Source organism: Pipistrellus hanaki (genome assembly GCF_964339955.1).
Source record: "Pipistrellus hanaki genome assembly, chromosome: 12".
NCBI lineage: Eukaryota > Metazoa > Chordata > Mammalia > Chiroptera > Vespertilionidae > Pipistrellus > Pipistrellus hanaki.
The window spans coordinates 52,856,971-52,877,115 of record NC_140514.1 but is presented as its reverse complement, the minus strand read 5'-3'; the positions used below and the strand labels follow the sequence as shown (position 1 = coordinate 52,877,115).

Sequence of the window (20,145 nt, the reverse complement as noted above, 5' to 3'; positions counted from 1 at the left end):
GAATAAATGTTTTCAAATCTTTCAGGTAGATACCCAGAAGAGGGGCTGCTGAGTCATATGGTAACTCTATTCTTAATAGTTTAGGGAACTCCCCTACTGCTTTTCATAGTGGATGTCCACCTACATTCCCACCAGCAGTGAGTGAGGGGTCCTTCCCTCCACACCCTCTCCAACACGAGTTATTATTTATCTTGTTGACAATAACCGTTTTGACAGGTGTGAGGTGGTTCTCATTGTGGTGTTGACTTGTGTTTCCCTAGTAGCTAGTGAAGTTGAGCATGTTTTTATGGCCACCTGCATGTCCTGTGGCCACCTGCATGTCCTGAGAAGAAGTGTCTGTTCAGCTCCTCTGCACATTTTTATTGGGTTATTTATTTTTGTTGTTGAGTTATATGAGTTCTTTATATATTTTGGATGTTAACCCCTTATAAGAGGTGTTGTTTGCCTTTTTTGTCTTGATTATGGTTTCTTTTGAATTTATAATTTGATGTAGTCACTTTCATTTGTTTTTGCCTTTAATTATCTTGCATTTGGGTCAAATTCATAAAATTTTCACTAAGACCAAAGTCCATAAGTTTAGTACTTATGTGTTTTTCTATGTAACTTATTGTTTCAGGTCTTATACTTTGGTCTTTAAACCATTTTGAGTTTATTTTTTCAGATGGTGACAAATGGCAATCTAGTTTTATTCCTTTGCATGTGGCTTTCCAATTTTCCCAGCATTATTTATTAAAGAGGCTTTCTTCTCTCCATTATAAATTTTGGCTCCTTTATCAAAAATTATATGCCCGTATATATGGGGGTTTATTTCTGGGTTCTCAGTTCTGCTCCATGAGTCTGTGTGTTTGTTTTTCTGCCAATACCATGCTGTTTTGGTTATTGCTGCTTTGTAAGTCGGGGAGTGTGACATCTCTGGCTTTGTTCTTTGTTCTCAGGATTGCTTTGGCTATTCAGGGTCTTCTGTGGTTCCATACAAATCTAATGACTTCTTGTTCTATTTCTTTAAGAATGGCATTGGGATTTTGATGTGGGTTGCATTAAAAAGACACAGAGTAGTGGATTGAGTCAAAAACAAAGCCCAACCATGTGCCACCTCTGGAGACACATCTCAGCTGCAAGGACAAATAAGACTCAAAGTGAAAGGGCAGGAAATGATTCTCCAAGCAAACGACACCCAGAGAAAAGTGGTGTAGCCGTACTTTTACGTCACAAAATAAATCTCAAAATAAAGAAAGTAACAAGAGGCAAAGGTAGACATTTCATAACGACAAAGGGGACAATCTGCCAAAGCTTTTCTGAAAGGAAGGGGCTGTTGAGCCAAATGCTGCCAGAAAGGGACCAGGTCCTGGGTGTGCGGTCCCACCCGCCAGGAGCAGGGCTGTGGGGAGCAGACGTGATCTCTGTATCCATGTTTTGGGAAGAAAGATGTAAGTTGTTTTGAAAGAATGTACATTTGTTACAGAGCGGGGCCAGGGAACGGTGCAGCAAAGACGGTTGTAGGCTAAGGCTGGGTGCACTGCGTGTAAAGATGATTCACTAATTTTGACCACTAACGGGCAGCAGTCCTGAAAGTTCATGCATACATGGGATGCGGTGGCATCTTAGTTTTCTATAGAAGTTGATACAAAGCTCCAACAACCGTTCAGGAATGTGAGCAGACACATTGTGGGCCCACAGCTGCTAACTGCTTACCTCACTCTTTTCTCACTCTCTACCGCTGTAATTTAATCTAAGACATTGCAGTATTTTTCTCTTATCATTAATCCCCTAGGTCAGTGTTTCCCAAACTTTTGTCATATGTGTACCCCTTCTATAATTTTCGTAACGCTGAGTACCCCTTGTACACATGAGAACGTAAAATTAGGCGCAGCTGAGCACGGTGCAGTGCATATCCCCACCAAACTCCGGTGCAACGCGTACCCCCACCAAACTCTTCCCGTACCCCTGGGGGTACGCGTACCACACTTTGGGAAACACTACCCTAGGTAGTGGACATGTAATGTGAATACAATCAGTTGGTCACATATAATTAGGGTTCAGTGGTATAAATTGTTCGCAAGAGCTTTAACCATTCGTAAAAATGGGAGATTAGAATTGTGGTTAATTACCACATGGAAATTTGCATTTGGAAGTCATAATCTAACAACAGGACCAAACACGGAGATGCCCAAATCATCAAACATTTCAGCAGATAATGTTCAGGGTATGATATTCTCTCTCTCTCTCTCTCTCTCTCTCTCTCTCTCTCTCTCACACACACACACACACACACACACACACACACGGGAAATGAAAATGTAAGGAATTCTCTAATGCATGGGCCAGAAAGCTAATTCAGACACAGCAACAACAAAGTAACTGTACTTAGACCTGCAGTTTCTTGAGCCGCTTATACAAAGCAATGTTTCTCAGTCTATTGGGGCTGCCACTGCTATAATTTTGTCATCACATATATCAGCCACGAGGTGTTGCATGGCTCTTCCTATTAGCAATATGTCTAATTCTTCGGGCTGACAGCCACAATAAAACTGTTTCTCCTTTTATGGAGATAGATATAATAGAATAAAAAAGCAGTCTTACATATCCATCACTGGGAGAGAGAGATGGTGTGTTCCAATCGCCCTGTGTCCCAGTTGATTCGAAACCCATAGCAGTGAAATAAACATGCACCTCAACCAGCCACCCACCACTGAACTAAGAAAGCCCTGGGCAGATTTGTCAAGCTTGAAAAGTAGAAATAAGCAGTGTCTCCCTTAAAGCTGTAAGAGATTGTCTCTTAACGGATCACTGGGCGAGAGAGTCACCGAAGTCTGTAAATGTCTCCCAGGTCCCATGGGTGTGCGCTGCGGGCTTGTCAAGGGCAGGTACAGTGGCAGGAGGGAGCTAGGACACATGATTATGTAGTTAACTCTCAGTTGTTATTCAGGGGAGCGGGAGGCACACGGTGGCCTCCCCAGAAAGGTTTCTGGGACCACAAACTTGAGCCTCCTGCTCCTTCTCCGCTCGCCTGTGCCAGGCAGCTCCCCACCACAGCCTCCCCGACAGATGCCACCTGACTCCCGGGCCCTCGCTCCTGGCTTCTCACTCAGGTGTCAACAAGCAGTGGGACAGCCAAAGAAAGGCCGCCAGCGGAAGAGAAGGGCGAGAGGTTTGCACTGAAATCATGTCGAGTTGATGGGCACCAGATGCTGAGCTGTCGTTTAATTCTCAAAGCCTCATCATGTAGCTTTTTAAAAAAGCACACTCGTCCTTTTGTATTATAAATACTCATTAATGGTTGGATAAACATGCGGTTCAGACAGCAGCTGAATCCACGGAGTGCCCAGTGCCCAGTGTGGGATGAACCCTGCGGGACTAGCAGACACCCCCGGGGGCAGCGCCTGCATCTTCCTTTGTCCGTGGTGGCCAGGGACCTACATGCCGTGCATGTGAGGCGCCGGGCTTCCGGCCCTTTCTCCGCTAGCAGTTCCGCGGCGCCGTGTGTGCCTCGGGCTGCAGGAGAAACTGCACAGAATAACACGATTCTTAAAATGTGATCCGGGTCAGCTTGTTCTGGGAAACCGCAGACGTGGGTTGGCGGAGTGTGGCCGCACCTCGCCGGCTGACATCATGACATGACAGCCACAGGCCTGAGGTGACACTGGTGTGATTACCAAGCTTTTGTTTAAAAAAAAAAAATCATATTGCGGGGTGTCAGAATCAGTGACGGGGTGCTCGGCCGGAAAAATCGAGGGAGCACAGCTGTGTCCGAGGCCTCGGCACAGAAGCCCGGGGCAGAGCTGAGCGGGGAAGCGCTCGGCGGGAGAAGCAGCCTGGCTCCCACAGGCCATATTGCCGCGCTGGCAGCCAGCGACCCCGTGCCAGGCGCCTGCTGCTCCCAGAAGGATGGCTGCCTCCTGCGCACATTTCACCGGGAAGTCAGTCACGATCTTCACATTCAGCCAAACGCCCCATCTGTCCCGTGGCACCCACCACAGGCGCCCAGCTCCTCTGGCCTCCCGACGCGGAGCACAGACCCCTCGGCCCCGGGCGCTGGAAGTCGTGGCATGTGAAGTGTGCCTGGTGGGGAAGGAAGGGGACTTGGCATTGGTAATGTCCTCCTGGCCGCCAGCCTCAGGCTGAAAGGGTTTAGTCTTACAGAAGATGGGAAGATGCCTGTATGTAAAAGGGCGGGTCTCAGGCAGCACAATTTAGTCAAAGGACACTGACTGCCATCCTTGGGTCGGTGGTGACATCACAAGGCGCCCCCTGCAGGGCTTGCTGTGGCCCTGCCCTTTGCCTGAGGGGCTCCCCTTCCCACCTTTTCGATCAGTATGTCTTTCTTTTCTTCGTGTGGGATTCTTTTCCACCGTGGAATTCCTGCCTCTCTACCAGGGCCTTGTTTTGTTCTATAATATCAAAAAAGAGAGAGGAGAAAGGGGACTTACGCTTGAGGAGTGGGTGGCATCAAAGAATTCAGATTTCTCTCTTTGAAATCTTACCTCTCTGATCATTTTAAGGGTTTTGTTGATAAGAAAGAGAAATGCCGGTTTGTTATACCACTTATTGATGCACCCATTGTTTGATTCTTGTATGTGCCCTAATGGGAGGTTGAACCCAAAACCTTGACATAGTGGGACAACGCTCTGAACAACTGAGCTACCTGGCCAGGGAGTAAAGGGTTTCGTAATATTTTATTTTAAACTAGAGGCCCAGTGCACGAATTCATGCACCAGTGGGGTCCCTGGCCTTTGGGATTGGGCCAAAACCAGCTCTCTGACATCCCCCAAGGGGTCCAAGATGGCGAAGACCAGGCAGAGGGACCCCACCAATGCATGATCAGGACTGGGGAGGGACTAAGGGGGCTTGGCCAGCCCAGGAGGGACTGCAGGGCTCCAGGGCATGTCCAGCCCGACTCACTCAGTCCCGATGGTCCAGACCCCAGCAGCAAGCTAACCTGGTGGGAGTGTCTGCCCCCTGGTGGTCAGTGCACATCATATCGAGCAGTTGAGTGGCCTTGGCATATCATTAACATGTTATGCTTTGATTGGTTGAATGGATGACTGGACACTTAGCATATTAGGCTTTTATTATAAAAGATGTCACACCCAGAGGACAACAATCAACTTGATGATTGTCCATTTCACTAGAAAGTTGCTTTTGATGGAATGACATACCTGCTGCTCTGCCTGGTGCTGGAAAATGCGTGCTGTTTTCTGTGCGTGGCCGTGTCTGAGGGAAATGATTGTCTGCACAACCAAGGCCTGTAAGGCACAATGACTGGCCGCTGGTGCTTCCGAGAAGCCACGGCCAGAGGCTCGGGTCCCAGCCAACGCCAGGGTTAGAGAACACAAGCTGCAGGGGAATCTTGCTTCCTGGGTGCAGGCCACCTGCACAGCCAGCACTGGAGGGCGGGCCCTGCGGGGCCTCCACAACGGCGTCAGGCCGCGCATCTGAGCCGTTCCTTCACTGCCGTTCCCACTGCAGCGCACACTCGGTGTTAGTCTCAGGGCACAGCACAGCAGGGAAGCATTTATGTAATTTACAAAAGGACCCCCCAATAATTTAAGGACCCACCTGGCACCATACATAGTCATTACAATATTATTGATTATATTCCCTATACCGTGCTTTATATCCTGTGACTATCCTGTAACTACCAATTTGCACTTCTAATCCCTCCACCTTTTCCCCCAGCCTCCCATCCTCTCCCATCTGGCAACTTCCTTCACGTTCTTCTTTGTAAAGAAAGTGCCCCAAAGCTCGGGACACGGGCCGCGTCTGGGGTTATCAAGGCAGCTGACAGGATGTCAGGTGATGAATCCATTTGGCAGGCAGTGGCCTATTTGTCTGATTTGAATTTCATCTTCCCCAAGAAAATTACTCGGATTTCTGCTGTGCCAAGGCACCTGTTTATTCAAACAGCCTGCTCCTCCCTGCCAGCTTTCGCAGAGCAGGCTGGCCCTGCCGGGCTCCTTCCCAGAGGCGGGAGTGGCAGGAGGCAGTCTGCCAGCCTCTCCCGGGGAGCCTTTCAGCTCCAGCTCCGCAGTGAAGGAGAACAAAGGACATGGTTGCTGTAATCCTCCCTGGGCCAGAGAAACATTGGGGAAGCTCAGACCGGTGCTAAGAACGCAGGCGCATGCCGGTAGGTGGGAGGGCGAGGGGAGGAAATGAAAGAGAAAGCAGCATTCTTGTGCATCAAGTGCTCAGATTATTTTTGCTGCTGAGACCTCACATGACAAAGATACATACAGCTAAGCATCGCCTTTTTAGGTCACTCACGGCCCGTTTCTGAAGAGCCCGAGCTGCACGATTACGGGGATGATGTTTAATTGAACTTTTATTGGGCTTGTTCCTATATCCTCATAAAATACCATCACTGACAACAATGTGAAGAATGTTAGTATCTGAACGAAAAACAAAATCTTCAGGTTTTCCGTGTAAAAAGAAAAAAAATAGATGATAAATCTGTCTGAACCCTGAGATAATTAGATTTCGTCTTAGTGCCTTTACCATATCACGTTCTGTATCTGCCACAACAGTAACGACGATTTCATTTTCCTGCTGACCTGAGCATTGCAGGGGGGCGACGCCTGGTGACAGCACGCACCCTCCGCTGGCCAATTTCAGCGACGCCCCGTGGGTCCCTTTGCTCTATAATGACCTGGTGTCGGAGCCTGGCACCAGAAATCGCCTGAGAGGAGAAAAACGGGCCAATCTGCAGGCCGTCTTCAGTGAATCGATGTAATGAGCCTCCGTTGCACGCAGAGATGAGAATTCTAATGTGTTCCTAAGTGGCCTCTGGATGGTGCATTTCAGCATCTCGGGTTACCGGTGTTGCTGCGGTGACAGTCAGAACATTAGATGTGTTACTTATCCACGTCCACTATTGTGGGGGTTTGTGACTCAGCCTTCGTATCAGGTTTAAAAAGACATTCATATGCTGCAGATAAAAACAGCACTGATGGAGGACCCCATAACAGGAATTAGGAGGCCCTGCCATCCAAAGGGGTAATGTAGAAGGCTTGTAAAAACTGAGATGTCTTAGCTTATTATCGAGAGAATCCTTTCATGAAAACGAAATGCATTTGAAATGATGATCTGTTAGCAACAAGACGTACCAAATGGGAAGGGAAAAAAAATGACCAAACTCATATACTGGAGTGTAGAGCAGATAATGATGTAGAGAATTTCAGGTTGCCATGGAGACGTTCTCTGGCTCATTGGCTATGTTGCTGCCATCAGAAGCCACCACTCTCTTCTAGCGCAGAATGAATTCAGTGCTATTCCAGGGGAACTCATTTTCCTTCTCCCCTGTGCCTAACACTGCAGGGTGGAAGGATCAAAGAGGCCACAGCGTAGGCCCCGCTGAAATGGACCAGCTGCCAAGTTGTGTGAATGCGATGACTGTGTGGCCCAGTGCAGCTCGGAAGAGAACTGAATGCCCAGAAGGGTAGTGTAAACAAGAGGCAGTGCCTCAGATTAGGAAAGAAAGACGTGAGGGTGGACCAGAGTAACCAAGAAGGCCTCTTGGCAGGAAAATCTGAGGGATGGGTGATATTTGGCTCATAGTAGCACTCAGTGAAGGAGCAGAGAGAATATTCCAGAAAGGAGAAAAAGTGTGAGCAGAGCTTCTGAGACAGGGATGACGTGGTAACAAGACAGTGCGGAGACGACCCCTGCGGTTGGAGGCCTTGGTGAGGCAGCGGGTGAGATGCCTGGAGGCCTGAGCTGAGAGCACAGGGGCACTGGAGAGGGCTGGAGGTCTGTGACAGGCTGGTGAGGTAAGGTAAGGAAAGCCATATTTCACAAATATCGATCAGGACTGAAGTCCAGGGTAGACTGGAGGGGAGTGAAACTGTAAGCCAGGAGAGGTGCTGGGAGCCTAGATTTCTGTGGTGGATGTTTCCTTGAGAAAAGAAAGGGGCATTTATTTACAAGAAAACATCCATGGCATTTCATAACGGGAGAAACTGAGGGGCATACTTGGACTCCTCTTCTGAGCAAATGGGCCCTGGGGCCACCTCCGAAGCTCAGGAGTCTGATCTGGTTTGGCTGGCAGCAGGGTTTGGTTTTCTTCTTCGCCGAGTGAAACAAAGGGAAAACCAAACAATAATGCAGAGGATCTTTCTGGTCAGTGAAACTGCTCTGTAGGAATCTCTAATAGTGGATAAATGTCATTCAGCATTTGTCAAATCCTATAGGATACACAACGTTCAGAGTGAATCCTAGCGTGCACTGGGGGCTTTGGGTTCGTTGATCGTAACGAATGTTCCACTCTTGTGGGGGTGCTGAGAGCGAAGGGATGCTGACAGTGGGTTGTGAGGCAGCAGATGCCTGGGGACCCTTTGTGCTTTCTCTTTCCTGTCTACCTAAACTCGCTCTAAAAAAATAAAGTCAGTTCATTAAAAACCAACAACAAAAATCAGGTAAATTGCCAGAATTGGAATCAAAGACCTAACTGACAGCCAACATGTGTTCAAAGGTTGATATGGGGACAAAGAATTTTGGAAAAGAGCCATGTAAAGGCCACTAGAGCCATTGAAATAGAACAAGTATGGGCATCTAGGAAATGAACTGGAGAAACCAGTCTGCAGGCCCAGGGCCTTCAATGAAGGGACCTGCAGGGCAATGAAGACCCGCCAAGATGGATGGGAGTTTGCAGCCTGAGTGACAGGAGGAATGGTGAAGGGAAGATGAGCCAAAAACGGAAGCTTTATTTTGCATTAAGGAAACCCTGTAACTGTGTTCCTCATTTCTTTGTTGAAGTTGAATATTTCCAATGTGATACCACAGTCCTGACAATATTTATGCTTCAGTGATTTGTGACCAGTTTGTTTCTTTGGTTGATTGATTGATTGATTGATTGATTGATTAAAACCATTAAAATGAGGATAATATTTTTGGATTGCAGTAGTATAGGCAACATGATATTCATGATTTTTCTAAGCATATTGACTTTTTTGGATAAAAGCATATTCTGACCACCTAATATTGCAGTGGGGGAAAAAAGGCCCATTAGAATCTGAAAAAGACAGTTCAGCATAAGCATGTAACAATAGGTTAAACCAGTGGACGTCAAACCACATGTGGCTCTTTGGCCCCTGAGTGTGGCTCTTCCACAAAATACCGCAAACCCTAATTAAGTTAATAACAATGTACCTACCTATATAGCTTAAGTTTAAAAAATATGGCTCTCAAAAGAAATTGCAATCGTTGTACTATTGATATTTGGCTCTGTTGACTGAATTTGCCGACCACTGGGTTAAACAGTCCGTGGTTCATATCACTACCTACGTCTTATCGCTTTCGGGGAGTCCTGGCTTGTATTGGCTATCCATGAGTAAGTCAAGTTTATTGACTACATAAAGTGTAGGCTGATGTCACCTAAAATATGCAGATGTGTAAAAACTATCAGACTTCACATTTAAAGGTGCAGTGTGATGAGTTCCTTAATGTAACTTAAAGTTACAGGCACACTCGGATCAACCTCTGGATGAAGGACCTCCGTCTCCTGGCAGAAACAGTGCTGGCCGCAGTGTTGCTTTAATAGTGTGTGGCTGCTGTTCATGTTTACTAGCCAGCTAACCAGAGCTGTGGAGAACCAGGCCACGATTACACTATTACAAGGGAGACATCCTTTTACAGTTAACTTCATTGTGACTGGAATGGAATCACACAGCATTACCTCTTTTCATTTCTTACTGCCAAGCTTTAAAATCTATACTAATAAAAGGGTAATATGCTAATTAGACTGGGTCTACCAGACATCTTCCAGACGTTCAACTTCCTTCCTGACAAAGCCAAGGTTGCGGGGCCAAGGCAGAGGCGGTTGGGAGTGATCAGGCCAGCAGGGGAGGGCAGTTGAGGGCAATCAGGCTGCAGGAGAGGGCAGTTGGGGGCAATGAGGCCAACAGGGGAGCAGTTAGGTGGCGATCAGGCTGCCAGGCAGAGGCGGTTAGGGGCGATCAGGCAGGCAGGCAGGCAGGCAGGCGAGCAGTTAGGAGCCAGTGGTCCTAGATTGTGAGAGGGATGTCCGACTGCCAGTTTTTGCCCAATCCTGCAGGGCCTAAACTGGCAGTCGGACATCCCCTGAGGGGTCCCAGGTTGGAGAGGGTGCAGGCAGGACTGAAGCACATATACACTCCCATGCATGGATTTCATGCACCAGGCGTCTAGTCATTTCTAGGTACATATAACTCTACCTTTTATACCTGTAAATGACACAGATTTTCATAAGGATACATAGCTATATTCACCCATACAATTATTATGAGGTATTTTGCAATCTTTACATTAAAAAGCCATTGTTTCATGTAAATATCACAAAATAAGTTTTTTACTTGTTTTCTTAACTATGCAATAAAAAATCTGATTCAAAGCAGGCATTGGGGAGCCATGTTAAAATCACTGTAAATGCAGATGATCGGCATATACTGTGTTTTGAATTGCTAACTTAAACGAAATATAATTTTGCTACTTTCCATACGGGTGGTAATTTGGAAATGTGAAAAATACCTGATTCCCTATGAAGCAGAGTGTTTAAATTGTGATTAAAGTTTGAGCAAAAGGAATATGCTTCACAATAGTGACATTCGGCATCGTCCTCTCCTAGGCCGCGCAGTGCCGATTATTTTATGCAAGAAGCTAAGCGGATGAAGCATAAAGCAGATGCAATGGTAAGGCCCTTTTCTTTCCAGATACGTTTTTCCAAATGATGTCTGTACTGCACCTTGATCACGGGGGCAATGTAGCTGGGTAATTATAAAATCTATTACAAGGATGGCCGAGTCTGTTAAATGGGGAAATGTTTATATAATCAAGCACTCATCACCCAATAAGTATGACTTCAACCAATAATGTCTGACTGGGAGAAAGCCCTGGAGAAATGAATGTTTTATTTTAGCCCTACATTTTGAATAGTAACTAGAGGTAATGGAGTAGTGGGTAGCATTTTTTTTTTCTTTAAAAATAAAATCTAAGTTTGCATTTTTCTGTCATGTTAGCCTGGCCAGCCCTTGGCGTGGTCCCAGGATCTAATCCCTTTTCAAAAATGAATACCTCTCTGAAACTGTACAGCAGAAACTGTTACAATGCACAACGCCTCTGGAGTCACCATGACTTGGTGTTTATAACAAATAATGTTTCTTACCTGGATAATCTCCTGTTTTGGAAAGCTCGAGGCTGTTTAGACATTAGACTTTTTAAAAAACGTCTGTGGTTTGTTTTTTTTCTAAAAGCGATCATGTGGTTCTTGCATCTTGAGGCCTCGGCCAAAGGGACTCTCTCCTCAGGGAATGCCGGTTCGGTTCCCGCCAGCTTGTATAACGGAGGCTGGGGAGCTGGAGATGGCAGAGGCATTTCAGATGGCCTTCGTCTTATTCCGGTGTGAAGATGTCCGAACTGTACAGCGCTCCTCTCCCACTGCTACCGATGCTGCCCATCAAATGTTCACTTGTGTGACGATCCCGGCTGGGTTCACAGTGCAGGCACAGAGCCAGAGTGTCAGAAAGCAGAGGAGGTGCCGTTCTTGCCTCACACTCCCACAGGCTGATGAAGGCTTCCGGTCCCCTGAGGAGCAGAGGCATGCTGTGGGAGAAGAGCAGCGAACCCTAAAGCAGAATGAAAAGTTCTGCCTGAATCACCAGGGTTACTAGGATGCTTCATTCAGTGTCACCCTGTCCCACCCCACAGCTTCAGCCATCAGGCTGTGTACTTACAGAACCGCACACTCACACGCACACAGCTCGCACATACCTCCACACTCCCTCTCACGCACTCACACTTTCAGCATGTCCCCAAATCCTTTCCTTCCCGCAGGCATTTCCAGGTCTCCTCCCCCAGGCCTCCCGCCTCTGCAGCCCCATCACCTGCCCCTCCTCCATCCCATGTGCATTGGACTCGTTCCTCTGAGTTGCTAGTCACTCACAGGCTGCCCTGCACCGTGAACTGTCGTGTGGGTACCCATTTTTTCTCTCTGATTGTATTATCTGTTCTTGGAAGGAACTTGTGTGCATCAAGTGCGCACAGGAAAGAACTGGGTGCTTCAGGAAATACTTACTGTTGAAATGGCTTCTTTAATCTGAAAGTGTTGCCAAGAAATATTGCTCAATAGCCTGTTAGGGTTATAAGCTGTTTAAAAATTTGATTTGCTAATGAGGGAGTATTTAGCTCTATATTTCTGTTTTCTAAGGCATCATTATCAATGAGAAATTTTTTAGAGGCAACACTTATATTAGTAATTAGAGTATTTGTGTAATTCTGTTTTGATTCACAAATGAATACTGGAGAGATTATGCGATTCAAACTTAAAACATGTAATTATCTACAGAGTGTAGCAAAGTATGGAACCAGGAACTTGATGTGTAAATTTATATTTAATAGAATCTGAGAATATAAAGCGCATTCTTGCTATTGTGGGGAAGGATTAAACATCAACTTAGACAACCTCCTATAATCCAAAAAAGACTCTTTATTAAATATAACTCTGTATTCCATTTTAGCTAAACTGAAATATTGCCTTGAGTTTTATCCCCTCTCCTTACTCTCTTCCCTGACTGAGGTCCTGACTATTAAAGAAATAACTACACACACACTAGGAGAAAGGCATGGAAAGGGAAATGTTAGATAATGTAAAATACAAAGGCACATGTTTATGCTGTAAATCATCAAAGTTGAAGATTTATACTAAAAAGAGTATGAAAATTCTTGTAAGGAATCACACCAGCTTCGCTGTGTATTTAGCATAGAATGGAGGAACAAGGAATGTAGCTGCCACGCCCTTAGGGGTTGAAAGAGGAATGACCATGAAGTTCTGAGGGGTTCTGATTGGCAGTTGTTACATGGATTTGGTACAATTCTGTCTGTAACCATTCACTCATTTACCCTAAAATAGTGGCAAATTATGAAGATAACTAGAGAAGGAAGTGCCCCATTTTTTTTTTTCCCTCTCTCAGTTCCATTCACAGGATTTCTCAAATGAGGTGTATAGACTGTGTGACAATACTGTTTAAAACCTGTACTTACGGGAGACACTGTGTTAACTGTTGAACAGGTGGAAAAGTTCGGAAAGGCTTTGAACTATGCCGAGGCAGCCTTGTCATTCATTGAGTGTGGAAATGCAATGGAACAGGGCCCAATGGAATCCAAATCTCCATACACGATGTATTCGGAAACAGTGGAACTCATCAGGTGAGTGCTGGGTGTTCTCGCTGGGCGGTGGGGTCGAGGAGTGAGGACTGTGTGCGAGTGCTCTGAATACAGAGGAGAATGTCAACCTGCAGTATCAGCTACTGAGAACCTTTGCCTCTGAAAGTGAGAATGTAAGCTTTTGCCTCCCCTGCTTCCTTTGCCCTCGTGATGAGTCAGGCAGGGCTTCTCCTATGACTCCTTATTCATAGTTCACTTATGCATAGTTCACCCAGCTAGGAAGTAGCAAATTTTTAACTCACTTGACGTCTATGCTGCTTTTTTAAAAATATGATTCATATTAGTGTAATCTCAATTCTAACTCCATCAATAATGATTCAGAAGTATTTAATGAAAGGAAAGCAGATTTGGGGGGTTTTAGGGAAGGAAATGTATCCTATGACTTAATATCTCAGAGTGTCCTGGCGTTGTCCTAGTGCAGTGGTCAGCAAACTGTGGCTCGCGAGCCGCGGTTTGCCGTTCTGTTGACTAATGAGTTTGCCGACCACTGTCCTAGTGTAAGAGTTAGATGTGCACATCATTCCCCGACCTGGGGTAAGGCATGTCATGTGAGCAAAACAAAGTTTCTGATGGGGGCAGGTGAAGAGGTGGGTGGGAGACCTTTCTTTTCCATGATGGAGACCCGGAAAGGCACATCCTTATCCTCTCATTAATGAATCAATAGGGAATTTCATCTCTTAACCCCACTGATAAACTTTGTCATATGATTTGTCTTTAGCCAATTCAGCTTCTTTGTATAATGTCTAATACCTTTCATATGAAATAATTCTTTCCAAAACTAACAGAAATAAAAATCTCACTTGATGGGCTTAGTAGTACAGTGATGATGACAGAGGATAGAATCAACAGAAATGGCATTTACCCAATCTAAGTAACAGAAAGAAAATAGACTGGAAAAAATGTATAGTGCCTCAAACACAGTGACAGAAGATCCACGTATGTATCATTGGAGTCCCAGAAGGAAAGGAAGACAGCAAGACTGAAGAGTTTTGAAGATAGAATAGCTGAAACTTGCCAAATTGGACAAAATATATAAACGTACAAGCTCAAGAAGCTGAGAAAAACCCAAATAGGATAAACTCTAAGAAATGCATATGAAGACACATCATAACTACATTTCTGAATACTAAAAACAAAGAAAAAGAAATCTTGAAGGCAACCAGAGAGAAATGACATGTTACTGCAGGGGAGCAGCAATTCAAATGACAGCTGACTTTGCATCTGAAACCATGGAAGCCAAAAAATAATACTTCAGCTCTCTCAAAGAGTCTGCAAGTGACTTGGTATGTTTTTGAAGAGATGGCCAGAATCCAAAGAAATAAATGTGATTAACTATTTAAGTTAATAAAAGCCACTAATTACACACCAGGACACTTACACTACTGTCAGCGTAAACATTGTCACAAGGAAAAGGAGGTAAAGCCAGGCATTTATCTAAGTGTAGGAATGAACTTTTTTTCTGGAGATTGGCCCAGAAGAATTGAACTTTGCCTTCATCTTGTCAACCACTCAGCTGTAAATCAAAATTTGTAAAAATGGATGTGTCACCATATATGTGGAATGCTTGAACTGGTGTCACTCTTAACCATCTGTAGCATTTGAATTTGTATCACCAAAGCACAGAAAGTAGCTAGGTGGTTATAAAGATCATTTTGTTCTAAGCATCACAGTACTAAAAAGCTACAGGAAAATGAGGTGACATCAGGTAGCTTTGAAGAAAGAATTATCTGCAAGCAGTATGAAAATCTAAGTGTTAGGCAGAGAGAACTTCCACCATAGAAGATGTTCTGTTGTTAATAAAAAAGTTATTTTTTAAAAATTTATTTCGATGGGACCCAAGGTGGCTGTGGATAAGTGGAATCTACACTTAACCCATCCCAGAACCAAACTGGAGTTACATCTAAATTATAGAACAATCATCCTGAATAACCAACTGGAGACAAGCTGAAGAGAAGTATTATACCCAAGGAATTACAGCAGCCACATCGAGACTGGTAGGAACGAAAGGGATGGCCCCATTCTCATGGGTGGCATCTGAGAGCCCAGAGGGACATCTCAGCTACAGAGGTTCCCTCTGAGGAGCCTGGGGTCTCAGGCCAGGCTCCCCAGACCAGAGCATCAGAGCTGGGTATAGGCGCCTCAGAACATTGGGCTGTAAAAATCAGCAGGAATTCTGTCCACCAGGGAGAGGTCTCCCTCTTAAAGGGCCAGCAAACAAAATCGTATTCACAGCAACTCATCCTGGGCTCCGGCAAAGTGGACTTGAGTTGTTTGAGGAGAGACTGGGCTTTGTGATGCTGGGGAGAGAGCGAAAGGGACAGCTGTCAGGGTCCCTGTGCTGAGTCCCTCTCCCTCACCCTAGATGCCATCTCTCTTTTGGCAGAGCACTCCCCTCCTTGTGACATGAACCTGGTAAATGCAGTAGCCCCACCCCCCGGAATCCCTGTCTCTGACCGAGGGGGGGGGGGGGGGGGGGGGACACGACACCCTGCTAAGGAGTCAGAAGCCTGAACAGAGAGATCCAGGCAGACTCGGGGTGTCAGTGTCTGCGTTGGGTGGCACTAGAGTGGGACCACTCCTTCCTCCTTCCCCCAGGCCTGGCCAGCACTCCCTCACATGGGAGATCCCCTAGTCCCACCTTCCATCTCGCAGAAGCCCTAATGCTGAGCTCCTGGCGGAATCTGGGACATCCTGGGTTGTGTGGCTCTAGAACATGGTTCTCTCTTATGCCTGACCAGTGAAGAGCCCTCCTTCACAGGGCCAAACCGTGGGCAGTGGGGCCTGATAAACCCTCCTGGCCTCACCCTGAAAGTTGTCTAAGACCCTGCTTTACCACAAAGGTCTGTAGTTACCCAGCAGGTGGAAGCTAGACTTGGTATACCCTAGGACCTTGGCTGAGTGGCCGCAGACCCAGCACTGGCACACTGATTGAACGTGTTATCCATCTAGTGAACACCATTCACACCTGGTGACTCACTGAGAACCTACCTATTAAACCCAAGTACCATCAGAGGCTCTTTCAGTGACTGAGCCTAACAGGCTGCCAGCAGGCGAGGGTGACTATCAGGGCGCCTTGGGCCTTTTGCTGACCTAACATTGGACTTGGTGCTGGTGCAAGCCAGCCTTGATGCATAGGTTGGTCCTTTGCACGCGTACCCAGGTACAGCAGAGGCAGCCAGAAACTATGGATCCCCTTGTAGCTCCAAACAGGTTGCCCAGGATCAGTCATAGGCAGTGTTTGATATTAACCTGCACCAGTCCCTCCCAAGAGGCCCCAGAACCAACACACCCAATGGCCAACTTCAGACAACATCAGAGCAGGATCTGGATAGCTTTGCACGTGGCATAGCCAAAGTGAGATCTCTGCAGGCACCAGACCCTGCTGAGGCAAATTCTATCGATACTTAGTGTGGTCAGCACCTGCACAGCAACTATTGTAGTACACACTGACTGAGCCTCACAGTCAAACAGCCTGAGACTCAAACCCATGCACCAAATGGGCCAATAGCAAATTCATGACTTAATTACAGTAGAATGGCTTACATAACCCACACAAAGGATATTCCTGTAACACTCAGCTCAGTTGATTAAGGAGACTACACCACTGGATCCCACAGGACACCTACTACATAAGACCAGCCTACCAAGGTTGGGAGACATAGGAAATATACCTAATACAAAGGAAAAAAAATACAAATAGGCAGCCAAAATGGGGAGACAAAGGCCTTAAATGAAAGAACAGGATAAATCTCTAGGGGGGAAAAAGAGATAAATGAAATGTGGACAAGTAATTTATAAGATACAGAGTTTTTAAAAATGTTTATAAGGATGTTTGAGGAACTTAGTAAGAAGTACAAGGTGGAAAGGGACATCGAAATCATAAAAAAAGATCCAGTCATAAATGAATACCATATTTAAGATGAAGAATACACTAGAAGGAATAAACAGTAGGATGGATGAAGCAGAGGATCGAATCAGTGATTTAGAAAACAAAGTAGTAGAAAGCAACCAAACAGAGCAGCAAAAAGAAAAAAAGAAAAAAAGATGTTTTTAATGTGCATAGTTTAAGGGACCTTTGGGACAACATTAGTTTAAATGTAAATGACTTAAGTGCTCCAATCAGAAGATATAGGGTAGCTGAATGGATAAGAAGACAAGACCCATATATATGCTGTGTACAAGAGACCCATCTCAAAGAGACCTCTTTAAAAATAAAGGGATATTCCTGGAAGGGATGGAAAAATATTTTTTGAGCAAATAAAAGTGAAAAAAATCTGGGGTAACAATACTTATATCTGACAAAATAGACTTAAAAACAAATGTTACATTAAGAGGCAAAGAACAACACTACATAATGATAAAGGGATCATTATCTAACAACAGTCTATAACTCTTTTAAACATCCAATATAGGAGCACCTAATTATATAAAGCAAATCTTGAACATAAAGCAAGAGAAGGACAGTAATACAGTCACAGTATAGGATTTTAACATCCCATTTATCATTAAACATTAACATCAATGTTTTCCAGACAGAAAATCAAAAAGGAAACGGATTTAAATGACACACTAGACCAGATGGATTTAATTGGTACCTTCAGAGCATTTCACCCCAAAGCAGCAGAATATACATTCTTTTCAAGTGCACATAGAACATTTTCTAGTGTAAACCACATGTGAGGACACAAAACAAGTGTCAATAAATTTAAAAAGGTTGAAATTTATAGCAAGTATCTTCTCTGACCATAATGGTATGAAACTAGAAATCAATCACAAGAAAAAAGCTAAGAAACACACAAAGATGTGGAGGCTAAATAGCATATTACTAAACAATGAATCAGTTAACAATGAGATCAAGGGAGAAAATCAAAAGATACCTTGAAACAAGTGACAATGAGAACACAACAACCCCAAACCTATGTGACACAGTGAAAGCAATCCTAAGAGGGAAATTTATAGCATTATAGGCCTACCTCAAGAAATAAGATAAAGCTCAAATAAATGATCTAACCCCACAACCAAAAATATTATCATGTGAACAACAAGAAAAGCTCAGAGTACTATTAAGTGGAAGGAAGGAAATAATAAAGATCAGAGTGGAAATAAATGGTATAGAGACTAAAAAATATATAAAGGTCCATGAAACTAAGAGCTGGTTCTTTGAAAAGATAAACAATATTTACAGATTCTTAACCAGACTCGTCAAGAAAAAAGAGAGAGGACCCAAGTAAATAAAATCAGAAATGAAAGAGGATAAGTAACAGCTGACACCACAGGAATACAAAGGATTGTAAGAAAATATTACAAACAAGTATATGCCAACAAATTTAACGATCTGAATGAAATAGATAAATTTCTAGAAACATAGTCATCCGAAACTGAATCAGGAAAAATAAAAAAAAATCTGAATAGACCAATTACAACTAATGAAATGGAAACAGTAAACAGCTCCCAACAAACAAAAGTCATGGACAGAATAGCTTCACAGTTGAATTTTACTAAACATTCACTACCATCTTTCCCCGAAAATAAGACATCCTCTGAAAATAATGGTACTAGCGCAACTTCGGGAGAAAATAATATAAGACACTATCTTATTTTTGGGGAAACAGGATAACACCTATCCTTCTCAAACTACCCCAAATATTTCAAAAGGAGAAAAGACTCCCAGCTCATTTTCTGAATCCAGCATTTTCCTAATTTCAAAACCAAATAAGGGAACTATAAAGAAAGAAAATTATAGGCTAGTATTTCTGGTTAACATAGATGCTAATATCCTCAACAAAATATCGGCAAACCAGATCCAGCAATACATTAAGAAGATCATGCATCATCATCAAATGATATTTCTTCTGGGGATACAAAGTTGGTACAACATGCACAAACCAATAAACGTGATACACCACAACATGAAGGATAAAAATCACTTAGTCATATAAATAGATACAGAAAAAGCATTGAAAAAATCCAGCAACAATTTATGATAAAAACTCTCATCAAAGTGGGAATAGAGTGAATATAACTCAACATAATAAAGGCCATTTATAATAAATCTATAGCCAACATCATACTCAATGGACTGAAACTAAAAGCATTTCCCTTAAGATCTGAAACAAGAAAGGGATGTCTGCTTTCACCAATGTTATTCAACATGGTACTAGAAATCCTCGCCACAGCAGTCAGACAGTAAGAAGAATTAAAAGGCATCCAAATTGGAATAGAAAATGTAAAGCTGTCGTTATTTGCAAATGACATGATACTGTGTACTGAGAACTCTATAGATAACACCAAAAAAACTACTAGAACTGATAAATGAATTCAGTAAAGTAGCAGGATACAAAATAAATGCCTAGAAATCAGTTGCATTTTTATACACCAACAGTTAACTATCAGAAATAGAAACTAATAAAACAATCCCATTTACAATTGCATCAAAAAAAAAAAAATACCTAGGAGTAAATTTAACCAAGGATGTGTAAAAGACCTGTGCTCAGAAAATTATAAAAAGATACAAATAAGCTGAAACCGGTTTGGCTCAGAGGATAGAGCGTCGGCTGCGGACTGAAAGGTCCCAGGTTCGATTCCAGTCAAGGGCATGTACCTTGGTTGCGGGCATATCCCCAGTAGGGGGTGTGCAAGAGGCAGCTGATCAATGATTCTCTCTCATAGATGTTTCTAACTCTCTATCCCTCTCTCTTCCTCTCTGTAAAAAAATCAATAAAATATATATATTTTTTAAAAGATACAAATAAGCTGAAATGTACACCATGTTCATAGATAGGAAAAATTAACATCATTAAAATGTCCATACTACCTTTGATGCAATCTACAGAGTCAATACAATTTTTATCAAGATACCACTGGTATATTTCATAGAACTAAGACAAATATTCCAATAATTTATATGAAATCACCAAAGACCTAAATAGCAATCTTGAGAAAGAAGAACAAAGTTGG

The 20,145-nt window shown here is 44.0% G+C and overlaps 1 protein-coding gene across 5 annotated transcripts in view; it reads left to right on the top strand.

The window, feature by feature from the left end:
* Nucleotides 1-20,145, top strand: part of AFF3 (ALF transcription elongation factor 3) — a 464,310-nt gene that overhangs the window by 432,243 nt on the left and 11,922 nt on the right. For all 5 annotated transcript variants that reach the window (XM_084900321.1, XM_084900320.1, XM_084900323.1 and 2 more), the window contains 2 exons: nucleotides 10,595-10,658; nucleotides 13,034-13,170. In XM_084900321.1, coding sequence (XP_084756447.1) covers nucleotides 10,595-10,658; nucleotides 13,034-13,170 — 201 coding nt within the window. The remainder of the gene's footprint in view (nucleotides 1-10,594; nucleotides 10,659-13,033; nucleotides 13,171-20,145) is intronic.